The 12,546-nt window shown below is 31.8% G+C and overlaps 2 protein-coding genes across 4 annotated transcripts; one reads left to right on the forward strand and one right to left on the reverse strand.

Moving 5' to 3' along the window:
- Positions 1–5,281, reverse strand: LOC111425218 (Calcium/calmodulin-dependent protein kinase I). 2 transcript variants are annotated; one of them, XM_023059113.2, is made up of 8 exons: positions 5,122–5,281; positions 4,851–5,055; positions 4,120–4,233; positions 3,883–4,017; positions 3,756–3,830; positions 976–1,114; positions 442–921; positions 1–388 (listed from the first exon to the last, which is right to left on the reverse strand). In XM_023059113.2, the coding sequence occupies exons 3-8, from the start codon at positions 4,230–4,232 to the stop codon at positions 239–241; spliced, it is 1,092 nt and encodes a 363-aa protein (XP_022914881.1). In that variant the 5' UTR covers position 4,233; positions 4,851–5,055; positions 5,122–5,281; the 3' UTR covers positions 1–238. The 2 variants fall into 2 exon arrangements, with proteins under 2 accessions (XP_022914881.1, XP_022914880.1); XM_023059112.2 differs by lacking the exon at positions 5,122–5,281 and having other exon boundaries at positions 4,120–4,260; positions 4,851–5,009.
- A 3,729-nt stretch (positions 5,282–9,010) lies between these two features.
- Positions 9,011–10,684, forward strand: LOC111425408 (Ras homolog enriched in brain). 2 transcript variants are annotated; one of them, XM_023059404.2, is made up of 5 exons: positions 9,011–9,101; positions 9,155–9,226; positions 9,279–9,486; positions 9,624–9,810; positions 9,863–10,684. In XM_023059404.2, exons 1-5 carry the CDS (start codon positions 9,053–9,055, stop codon positions 9,950–9,952), a joined length of 606 nt encoding a protein of 201 aa, XP_022915172.1. In that variant the 5' UTR covers positions 9,011–9,052; the 3' UTR covers positions 9,953–10,684. The 2 variants fall into 2 exon arrangements, with proteins under 2 accessions (XP_022915172.1, XP_022915173.1); XM_023059405.2 differs by having other exon boundaries at positions 9,624–9,753.
- Positions 10,685–12,546: the final 1,862 nt, after the last annotated feature.

Genomic DNA, 12,546 nt, shown 5'->3' on the forward strand with positions numbered 1-12,546 from the left:
TTTTTATCTTACCGGGTACTGGTGAGGTGATTGTTCGGGAATGTCCGCCACGGAAACGATATGAGATTCTCGGAAATGCAAAGATTCAAAAGAGATTCGACGTTAATTTTTTTTTATTTAACTTTTATTTTTCTCGGAAGTCATCGTCGTCGTCAACGTCATGTGAGCTGGCAGCCGCAGGGAGTTCAAGCGACGTAGCGTTTTTTTTTGTATTATTTAACGTTTATTTTTATTATTATTACTTATCCTGGGCCCCGTTTAAGTTACCGCAGGATTCCCCACCAGACATACTTCTCTGCGCAATCGGACTACGTTGCAACCCGCTACTTCCGCTACTTAACGCCAAATGCTGCATTTGCCTTATGACCGTCGTCGCGTGATATGCCCTCTAAAAAATACAAATATTAAAAATTAGTATAAATAATTTAATTTTTTATTAACCTTCCAACGAGATTTCGCGAAATTCTTCTTGAGTTGCTCTGAAACGGTGCCATGGATGTTCTTATTGCTGGCAGCGTTTCCAGATATCCAAGGATGACCTAAAGCTTGTCGACAAGTAAATCGTCTTTCCACGTTTACACACATTAGTTGTTTTATAAAATCTTTCGCCGAATCACTTATTTCATCCCAATATGGAGAATCAAACTCAAATTCTCCTTTTAAAATTTGCGCAAAAAGATTAGCGTCGTTCTCATCGTAAAATGGTGGATAACCACATAATAAAATATATGAGATTACTCCTATACTCCAAACATCGACCGCTTTTCCATAAGGCTTTTGAGCTAGAACTTCTGGTGCCACATAACCAGGTGTTCCACACGCTGTGGCCATTATTCCAGAATCCTCCATTTTTGATAATCCAAAATCACTTATCATGATTTTGCTATCTTCATCTGGGCTGTAGTACAATAAATTTTCAGGCTAAAAAAAATCAATTTAAATTTATATAATAATAATATTAATAATATAAATTACTTTTAAGTCGCGATGCACTACGCCTTGTTCATGCATATAATCCACTGCTTCAAGTACTTGTCGAATTAAATCGGCTGCATCTTTTTCAGTGTAAGAACCTTTCTCAACAATTCTATCAAAAAGCTCCCCACCTGTTACTCTATAATACAAAAATAAAAATTAATTTAAAAAAAATACTCTTGTTTAGAAGATATGAACAATTATCTGGATGATGGAAAATAATGTTTTTAAGTCGATGCATATATGATAATTTATTTTGCTTGTTCCACTCAGTTCCAGCAAACTTCCAGAAAAGAATTTCCAAAGAAAAGTTATATACTAGAAGACTACTCTCCAGAATTACTATTTGGATCCAAGATACAAAATGAACTTTTTTGATACTGATTTAACTAACGAAGCAACTCTAAAAAGAGGATACTATAATTAATAATTGGTGATATTTCCACAAGGATAAATATAGTTTTCTCAAAAACTAAAAGGTATTTTTCAAAATGGGTTAGTTCATTGGAAAGAGGACACTTTTATTAACACTTTGGGAAATGTTCATACTCATATTCCAAATAATCGATTTTATACGAATTTTTAAAACTTAATCGGCGAAAATTGCAAAATTCGAAAAAATTGTCGATCATTTCAAAAATTTATTTCTCAAGAACTAAAAGTGATTTTTTAAAACAGCTTGTTGCATTAAACAGAGGACACTTTAATTAATAATTGGTGATATTTCCACAAGGATCCTTCAAGAAATTAATTTTATAGCGAATTTTGAAAGTTATCGACTAAAATTGCAACATCGAAAATTTTATCAATACTTCAAATATTATTTTCTCAAAAACTAGAAGGAATTTTTCAAAATGGGTTGGTTCATTGGAAAGAGGACACTTTTATTAACACTTTGGGAAATTTTCAAACTCATATTCCAAGAAATGGATTTTATACGAATTTTTAAAACTTAATCGGCGAAAATTGCAAAATTCGCAAAAATTGTCGATCATTTCAAAAATTTTTTTCTCAAGAACTAAAAGCGATTTTTCAAAACGGCTTTTTGCTATAAAAAGAGGATACTTTAATTAATAATCGAAAGTGAAAACAGCGACAGTTCTGTTATTAATGAATGTGATGATGAATTACAAGCGAAGAGAAGAAAACTAGACGAAACTGTAACAAGAGATTTTAAATGATAAATAAAGTTGTATTCATTGAAAAAAGTCCTATTGGGATTGAACTTGATTATTATCTGCAGTGTCCAACACCTAAAAGAGATACTAATTCCTGTGAATGGTGGAGTACTAAATAATAGGTTTTTAATATATTTGGATATTTGATAACTATCCGGTATCCGGCCGGATTTTAAAAAATTACCGGATAGTTGCCGGATATCCGTTCCACCACTAATCATAATCAACTATAGTTTGTATTTAAAAAAATAAAACTTTACGTTATATCTTAAAAATCATCACGTATGTTAAAATTTTTCGACGGCAGTATATTCTACTTAAAAAAGTGTCTTAAGAACGTATCAACCCCATTTCTCTAATTTGGAAAATAAACGAAATATGAGCATTTTTTAAAATCACGAAAATTTGACTTTTTGGCTATAACTTAAAAACAAAAGAAGATAGAGGTTTGGTGTTTGCGGGATTGGAGTAGTCTCGAAAAAAAGACAGGGACATGGCGCCTACTTTTTTCGTATCTCTTATAGTTTCTGTGATAGCCTATTTTCCCATGCTGCACATTTAGGAATGTGTTTGCAAAAAAGCTAAGAGATGGATTCAGATCATCGGTACCTCTTCAAAGATATAATACAAAGATGTGAATGTGATTCCAAAAACGTTGTTGAAATATCACAGAGAATGTTTATGATCCCAAGCTTTGAAGGTGAAGTCGGTAAAAGACTACTTTGAGAGATGTGAAGAAGAATCTTGATGAAATGATATTGGAAGTAATATATGATGCTACTTATGATGTGGCTATATTGAATGAAGAATCAAGTATTGTTATGGAACCTGGCACAGATAAAAGGATAGATCAAAATTGATATTTAACACTTAGAGACTGTTATGGATGATAAGAATAGAATATTATCAATAACAATATGGAATTAAAAAGGAATTGAGAGAAAAACGCGAACTGGTATTGCGAAATATATTGATTATGAGACAAGGTTTGGCTCTCATAGCAACAAGAGCTTGTTGAATAGTTGATTGTTACAGATAAAATTGTTAATTAGAATTTTTAGAAAACTTTTTTCCCCTCAATGCAAAAAGATCGTAAAATTATCTTTATTTTCGCATCTCTAAGCTGGCGAACGATATTATTAAAAAAAAAAATTTAACACTTCATTTCTATAAAGCACCTATTAAGCAACAGTGTCTATTTATAAAGATATACTTATTTATAGCTGAAACATAAAAGTAAAATGTACATTTCAGCTTTAAATAGACATCTTGAAAGCAAAATAGCAGTTACTCAATGTTAAAATAAAAAATTGAGTTGTAATAGTGAGTTGTAGTAGTAATTGGTAAGTTTGCAGAGTATATCACAGTTTTGTAGGATGAATAGAAGACTTAATCTCATCCCACAATATAAATAGATATAGATTTATTGGAAGTAACATGTTCATTTAGATGGAAATAATCTCGCAAACCATCAAATTTGGTTAATTTGAAAAAATTATTCCTTAGACTTGACATTCTTGATGGATTTTTTGTTGGTTAATCAGATATGACATAAAATTCAAAATATTTTAGTGAAAATATAGGTCAATGGAAAATACTTACAATTCCATAACAAGATAAACTTTGTATTTATCCTCAAATGTTTCGAGCAATTGGACGATATTAGTATGTGTAAGCCTAAAAAGAAACGAATGAAAAAAAATAAAAGAAACTTGTAAAAAAAACTAACCTTCTAAGAACTTTAATTTCATTTTCAAGAGAATCCTCTTTCCCTTTCAGCGCCTTCTTATCGATAATTTTAACAGCATATAGCATCCCTGGTTTTTCTTTGCTTTCGGCTAATCGAACCACCGAGAAGGCGCCTCTGGAAGAGTTAAAAAAAAGAAAGACGTTTTGAGGTTATGTTGAAAGATTTCTCAAAGATGGCTCAAAAAGAACGGATAAATAAAGAAAAATTAACACTTACGTGCCGAGTAATTCTTTGAGAACATATTTTTCTTCTATCGTGTGTTGCTTATCTGATTCTTTGGCGTCTTTTTTCGCCTTTTTGTCCGAGTCCTTCTTGCCAAACAACGGCATCCTGAAGCAACAGCAGGTCAACCTCTTTCTATGAATGCGAAACAAACGCGAAACGCGATAAACAAACTGGAATCGCGTGAAAACAAAAGGCTATCGTGATACAACTCGCGTTTTATGAACGTAACATCTCCACGACGCCTTGATTTTCATGTGTGAACAGATGTATATGTATTTTTTGTTTAATAAAAGATGAGATTTCGGGATAAACACTCTTACTAAAATAAAAAATCCAACCTAAAACTCAATCGAGCTGGTAAATTGCAATGTTCACACTGAAACGATCCAAAGGTCCCTACTATCGTCACCGATTTAGTAAATTTCTCATGTTTTAACACAACATATTACACACACACTACATTTACTGTGACTTTTACGAAAGGTTTCAATATTTATTTATATTATGTAAAAAAAAATTACCACAAAAATTAATTAAAGATAAAAAAATGATTGATTTACATATGAGATTAATTTAAAAAATATATATGTATATACACATCGATTTTTACTTTAATCTCCCTTATTATCGCAAATAATAAAATCTTTCTTAGAATTATTGACTTTTCGTTAACTACGCTTATTAAACAACATTTATATTTAAAAATAAAATGGATTACTTACGCTCAATCAATTTGAATACCGCGTAATGATATCTTCATTATGAAATTGAACGTGGCGGCATATTTTTTTTAACAACGTTCGTTATTCTAAATATTACGATTTACCAATACCAACATTTTACAGAACATCGCGAAACTCCGTGAATCCTCGCAAAACTCCCCGCAAAACTTATCGCTTTTGATAACGAAAAACTAGCAAACTCAACCTTTAAAAATAAAAAGAAATATATGATATGATAAAAACCTACTTATTCTACAACTTATTTGCTTACAACCGCTTCCTATTTAACTTTTTTTTAATAAAAAAAATGTATAACAACTCAAATCACTTAAAGCCTTTCAATCACGTCACAAACACGTGCTAATTTCTATACTTTTTTGCGAAATTTCGATTTTCCAGTATTATTTCACAATCAATACTATTTACGATTATTAATTTCATTCGAACCATTAAACGCTTTAATAACGTCAATATGACACATTCTTTCCTTATTTGCAATTAAATTACATCAATGTTGACATTAACTTTTTTTATTGAAAAATATTATTTGAAAACATTGATAACGTTAAAACATTAAAATTTAATGTAACGACATCTATGAAACAAAGAATAAAGTTATATTTTCAATAATTATTAACCACTGCGGTCTCACACCACTTTACTTGTACATACAAAAAAAGACATACAAACAGATATAATTTCGACCAGCTGTAGAAGGACATAGGGTTAATTGGACGAAGGATGAAGCAGTGCAGATAATAATCAAGTTCAACCCCAATAGGACTTTTTTCATTGAATACAACTTTATTTATCATTAGCAAAATCATTGTAACAATCCCAATATGATATATAAAATCTCTTGTTGCAGTTTCGTCTAGTTTTCATCGATAACTTTCAAAATTGGCTATAAAATTAATTTCTTGAAGGATCCTTGTGGAAATATGACCAATTATTAATTAAAGTGTCCTCTTTTTAATGCAATAAGCCGTTTTGAAAAATCACTTTTAGTTCTTGAGAAATAAATTTTTGAAATAATCGACAATTTTTTCGAATTTTGCAATTTTCGCCGATTAAGTTTTAAAAATTCGTATAAAATCGATTTTTTGGAATATGAGTATGAAAATTTCCCAAAGTGTTAATAAAAGTGTCCTCTTTCCAATGAACTAACCCATTTTGAAAAATAACTTTTTGTTTTTGAGAAAACAATATTTGAAGTTTTGATCAAAATTCGCTATAAAATTTATTTCTTGAAGGATCCTTGTGGAAATATGATCAATTATTAATTAAAGTGTCCTCTTTTTAATGCAATAAGCTGTTTTGAAAAATCACTTTTAGTTCTTGAGAAATAAATTTTTGAAATGATCGACAATTTTTTCGAATTTTGCAATTTTCGCCGATTAAGTTTTAAAAATTCGTATAAAATCGATTTTTTGGAATATGAGTATGAAAATTTCCCAAAGTGTTAATAAAAGTGTCCTCTTTCCAATGAACTGACCCATTTTGAAAAATAACTTTTTGTTTTTGAGAAAACAATATTTGAAGTTTTGATAATTTGCAATTTTCATCGATAACTTTCAAAATTGGCTATAAAATTAATTTCTTGAAGGATCCTTGTGGAAATATGACCAATTATTAATTAAAGTGTCCTCTTTTTAATGCAATAAGCCGTTTTGAAAAATCACTTTTAGTTCTTCAGAAATAAATTTTTGAAGTGATCGACAATTTTTTCGAATTTTGCAATTTTCGCCGATTAAGTTTTAAAAATTCGTATAACATCGATTTTTTGGAATATGAGTATGAAAATTTCCCAAAGTGTTAATAAAAGTGTCCTCTTTCCAATGAACTGACCCATTTTGAAAAATAACTTTTTGTTTTTGAGAAAACAATATTTGAAGTTTTGATAATTTGCAATTTTCATCGATAACTTTCAAAATTGGCTATAAAATTAATTTCTTGAAGGATCCTTGTGGAAATATGACCAATTATTAATTAAAGTGTCCTCTTTTTAATGCAATAAGCCGTTTTGAAAAATCACTTTTAGTTCTTCAGAAATAAATTTTTGAAGTGATCGACAATTTTTTCGAATTTTGCAATTTTCGCCGATTAAGTTTTAAAAATTCGTATAACATCGATTTTTTGGAATATGAGTATGAAAATTTCCCAAAGTGTTAATAAAAGTGTCCTCTTTCCAATGAACTGACCCATTTTGAAAAATAACTTTTTGTTTTTGAGAAAACAATATTTGAAGTTTTGATCAAAATTCGCTATAAAATTTATTTCTTGAAGGATCCTTGTGGAAATATGACCAATTATTAATTAAAGTGTCCTCTTTTTAATGCAATAAGCCGTTTTGAAAAATCACTTTTAGTTCTTGAGAAATAAATTTTTGAAATGATCGACAATTTTTTCGAATTTTGCAATTTTCGCCGATTAAGTTTTAAAAATTCGTATAAAATCGATTTTTTGGAATATGAGTATGAAAATTTCCCAAAGTGTTGATAAAAGTGTCCTCTTTCCAATGAACTGACCCATTTTGAAAAATAACTTTTTGTTTTTGAGAAAACAATATTTGAAGTTTTGATCAAAATTCGCTATAAAATTTATTTTTTGAAGGATTCTTGTGGAAATATCACCAATTATTAATTGTAGTATTCTCTTTTTAGAGTTGCTTCGTTAGTTAAATCAGTTGACATATCTTATCAGCTTTCTTATTAGTTCCATTTTTATTCAAATATCGCAATAATGTGGCAATATAGGCAAAATCACTATCCGTTGCATCACTAATACAGACTAATTAGCCTATCTTTATTTCTCCTCAAAGGGATGGAAAAGGTAATTGATCAATATTCTGCATCCACTACATCCACGTCAATATGCTTATCAGAAAGCAAAATCAACAATTACTGCTCTTCATGTTTTGACAAGCATTTTAGAGGAGACAATTGCAACCAAAGAGATAGTCCTATGTGCTTTCATAGACATAGACGGTGCTTTTGATAACACCTCCAACGAATCCATGCTATGCTGAAAAGTCGGCAGATCACAGCCAATTTGAGAGGCGAGTTGTTGACTATTGATGCCCCCAAGGGGGACTACTTCTCCCTTTCTGATTTGAGCTCTTCTTGTCTGAACCTTTCCACTGGAATTCACTCTAGGAACTCGTACTCTAACTCATCATCGACTCAATCCTTTTCTCCAATTCGAACTCTCTAGTTCTTCTCACCAAAAATCCATACCTAAAATCTTCTCTCTGAACTCTCCAAGGGACTCTTCTAATGAACTGCCCCCAACTGCTTCTGTTCTTCTTCCAGTCTCAGATTTTAAACCGTTTCGTTCCGAGCGCTACCCTATGGACCATAGGCTATGGTGGGTTCCAGACTACAAAGACAATAGACTACAAAAAAGTGATTTAAAACAAGTTAAAGAACTACCAGGACACAGACCAAAGGGTACTTCAACATTGAACAAGTTGAGGATCAAACCTGTCGACTTTGCAACGAGACTGCTGAACATATTTCTGCATCGCCTAAGATAAAAAATTTTCATATAACCAAACATCGGGCGACATCTATGAACGAGATACTATCATTTTTATTTAAAAAAATCGTACATACTTGTAATAATTGTTATTAAATGTTAATGCAAAAAAGAATATATCATGTATCTATAAATGAAGAATAATAAAATTTTGAAAAAAATATTTTGAAACGTGATAGAAAATATATAGATACACACACACATAGGTTATGTAAGCCATTAGCAGGAATTGCGTTTTAAAATACATACACAACCTTGAAGCGTAGTCGTTACAGATATCGTTTACTAAACTGGCATAGAATTGAGTTTGGTGGGGCAATAAAGACGGCGCTACAAGTCTAAGTAATAACAAGAAGGAAAGATAATTAGCATTTTGCGGCGCGTATCTTTATCGCGGGAGTAAAACCCGAGAACCAAACAGCACAAAAAAAATAATCAACCCAACCATTGACAGTTTGGCGCCGTGCAACAGCTGTCGTTTCGACGATAGAGAGAAATAAATAATTGATTTTTTTGTGTTCTAACTAAACGCTATGTCCCCGCCTTCAACGTAATAGCTCTAACACGCACTTTTTGTTATGTTTTAAGAGGTTTACGAACTTGAATAAGAGTAACCGTTGTTGTGCGTTTATTTGTTAAGTTAGTAGTTAAAAAAAAACTTAAAAATGACATCCAAACAACGCAAAATAGCCGTTATGGGTTATAGATCAGTTGGTAAGTTTAATAACGAAGAATTTTTCATAATCATTTACAAAATCGATCTTTAGGAAAGTCATCTCTAAGTATACAATACGTAGAAGGTCAATTTGTAGATTCTTACGACCCCACAATTGAAAATAGTAAGTTTCGTCTATGTTGATTTCTTAATTTATACACTCCCCAACTTTATAGCATTCATTAAAACCACACGGTTTAATTCACAAGAATATGAATTGAAGCTTGTTGATACTGCAGGTCAAGATGAGTACTCGATATTTCCTCCCGAATATGCCATTGATTTTCATGGATATGTCCTGGTTTATAGCATTACCAGCCCAAAATCATTTGATGTTGTTAAACTTATTTATGCTAAGTTATTGGATATAAAGGGAAAAGGCCAGTAAGTCTGTTCTAATAATATACAAGGAAAAAAATTAATTAAAGCCTCCCTTTGGTTATTATTAATCATATAAGTAATTTAGAATATAGTACATATATATATATATTAGAATTAGTTTCATAATCATTTAATTATAGTGTTCCAGTTGTATTGGTTGGAAATAAAACTGATTTACACATGGAACGAATGATACCATCAGAAGAAGGTCGTAAATTGGCGGAAGATTGGAAGGCTGTGTTCTTGGAAACATCTGCGAAACAAAATGCCGTAAGTGCGTTATGTTTGCGGAGTAAAAAGAGTGAGTTGTGTGTGAAGAATGGCATGGTATGTAGACCAACCAGAATTTCTTGACGCTCAATATCTTGTATTTTTTCAGTCGGTGTCTGAGATCTTTCACAAGCTCCTTTCCGAGATTGAAAAAGCTGATGGCAATATCAGTGAGAAACCTAATTGTACAATATCATAAATAAAAGTTTTATTATGTTTCCAAGATCCCAATGGAACAATTAAGAGAATGAAAAAATTTATAATTTTAGAATAAACTGTAAAATAAGTTTATTAATGGGTTTATAAGAAAGTTGGAAATTATTAATTTTTTTTTTTTTGGACGAACGAAGCGTGATATTAGCCTGTATATCAAGAAATCAGTTCGCAATGAAATTTGTGTAATTAATTTAATTAATGTGTCTAATATGTTTAAATGTATTTGCTTTTGTTGTAGTAATTATAATTAATCCCTATTTTAGTTCATATGGGTTTTGTAGTTTATAGTTAAGTATAGAAAGGTAACCTATATTTAGTATATTTTTATTATGTTTTTCCAACAACCAAAAAGTTAAAAAAGAATTATTTGGGCAGCTACATACTTAGATTTAATAAAAAAATTGAATAATATGACTAGTCATACAATTAACTGTGCGAAAACAAATTTTTTCTGTTTATATTCATTATTTTCGAAAATGTAATTATAAATTCTTTTGTTACGATATTAATTTAGTTATATCACTGCCGTTGTATGTTTCTCAATATCTTTAAAATCCTATCATTCAAAGGATGAATGTTGAACGTGTGATGCATGTTGCGTTTTAATGTGTCAAATATTTTTCAACAATATTCTTCAGAGGCGTGAATGGTTTTTTTCTGGGAGTAATCGATTATGGCACAAAATCGTTATTGATAATAAAATTTGTTCGTAAAATATCGTTTTTTATTTTTTAACCAACACAATTTTAACATAAAATTTCACAACAATATGATATGTAAGATATTTTTTTATTATAGCTAAAATTGGCCCTTAGGGACACCTCGTGATGGTATCTATTTCGGCCGGTAGTCTGGAATTAACAGTTTACTACCCAGTAAAAACTCCTTCTTTCTTCCTCAGGACCAACCTTTAGGAACTTATCTGATGTTATTCGCCCAGCTTCATTCTTAGGCTGTCTTCACTCCAATACTCCAGGTTCTATTTGTTAACATTTCGCATTAAATTGCCGACGTCGTTTGCGGGCGAGGCGCTAGATTTGATATATCCACACATAATTGTCAACTTTAGACGATTCTACCGCCTCGCCCGCAAGCGACCTCGGCGACTTGATGGTAACAGTTTTTTTATAAGAGACTGTATTTTCACCAATTTGTATAAAGAACGATTTCGCCTCAAATTGCCGAGGTCGCTTGCGGGCGAGGCGCTAATTTTGATATGTCGCCCCGTAATCGTCAACTTTGGGGGACTCTAGCGCCTCGCCCGCAAGCGACCTTGGCGATTTGAGGGTAACAGTTTTTTTATAACAGACTGTATTTTCACCAATTTATATAAGGAACGATTTCGCTTCAAATCGCCGAGGTCGCTTGCGGGCGAGGCGCTAGTTTTGATATGTCGCCACGTAATCGTCAACTTTGGAGGACTCTAGCGCCTCGCCCGCAAGCGACCTCGGCGATTTGAGGGTAACAGTTTTTTTATAAGAGACTGTATTTTCACCAATTTATATAAGGAACGATTTCGCTTCAAATCGCCGAGGTCGCTTGCGGGCGAGGCGCTAGTTTTGATATGTCGCTACGTAATCGTCAACTTTGGAGGATTCTAGCGCCTCGCCCGCAAGCGACCTCGGCGGTTTGAGAGTAAGTTTTTTTATAAGGAACGATTTCGTCTCAAATCGCCGAGGTCGCTTGCGGGCGAGGCGCTAGATTTGATATATCCACACGTAATCGTCAAGTTTAAACGATTCTACCGCCTCGCCCGCAAGCGACCTCGGCGGTTTGAGGGTAACAGTTTTTTGATATTTTGTATTTTTACCAATTTATATAAGGAACGATTTCGCCTCAAATCTGGGTTTTATATATCCACACATAATAGTCAACTTTAGAGGATTCTAACGCCTCGCCCGCAAGCGACCTCGGCGGTTTGAGGGTAAGTTTTTTTATGAAAAACTTTGTATTTTCACCAAGATATATAAACAATGATTTGCCCACAAATCGCCGAGGTCGAGATATGAGGAGAAGTTTGTTTGAAGGATTCAAATAATAAATAAAAGAATTATTGAAATAAATTTATTGAGAACAAAAATCGTTTTGTTAGTCTTAATAATAATGATTAAAAAAGAGTCCTGCAAATTGTTGTTTTTATTAAAATATCTGCCTTTTTATGCCTTTTTTTAATATCTATTAATAACGTCCGGATGCAAACTCGAGCCGAGAATTTTCATCCGCAACGCATCACGTCTTTTATATATATTTTTTTGTATTCCGAGCGGTGAATATGTATATTTATATAATATATATGTGTCGTGTATATACGTATATAGTTGTATACATGTATATAATTACTAAAACGAATCCACGCAAAACTTTCGTCGGGTTCTGTTTTTATTTTAAATCTTCTTGCAAATCTTAAAAATATAATATCGTACCTCTCGCACTTTTTTTGTTTGCTTATACACACTCGTTAACTCTATTTTATTTCTTTTTTCACAGCCTAATTATATATTTAGGTGTACGTGTGCGGAAAATGAACGAGCGGGCGGTATTTTATAAAATGAAAGTGATTAAATAAGTGAAATAAAA

This window comes from Onthophagus taurus, chromosome 8, assembly GCF_036711975.1.
Source record: "Onthophagus taurus isolate NC chromosome 8, IU_Otau_3.0, whole genome shotgun sequence".
In the NCBI taxonomy this organism is placed as follows: Eukaryota; Metazoa; Arthropoda; class Insecta; order Coleoptera; family Scarabaeidae; genus Onthophagus; species Onthophagus taurus.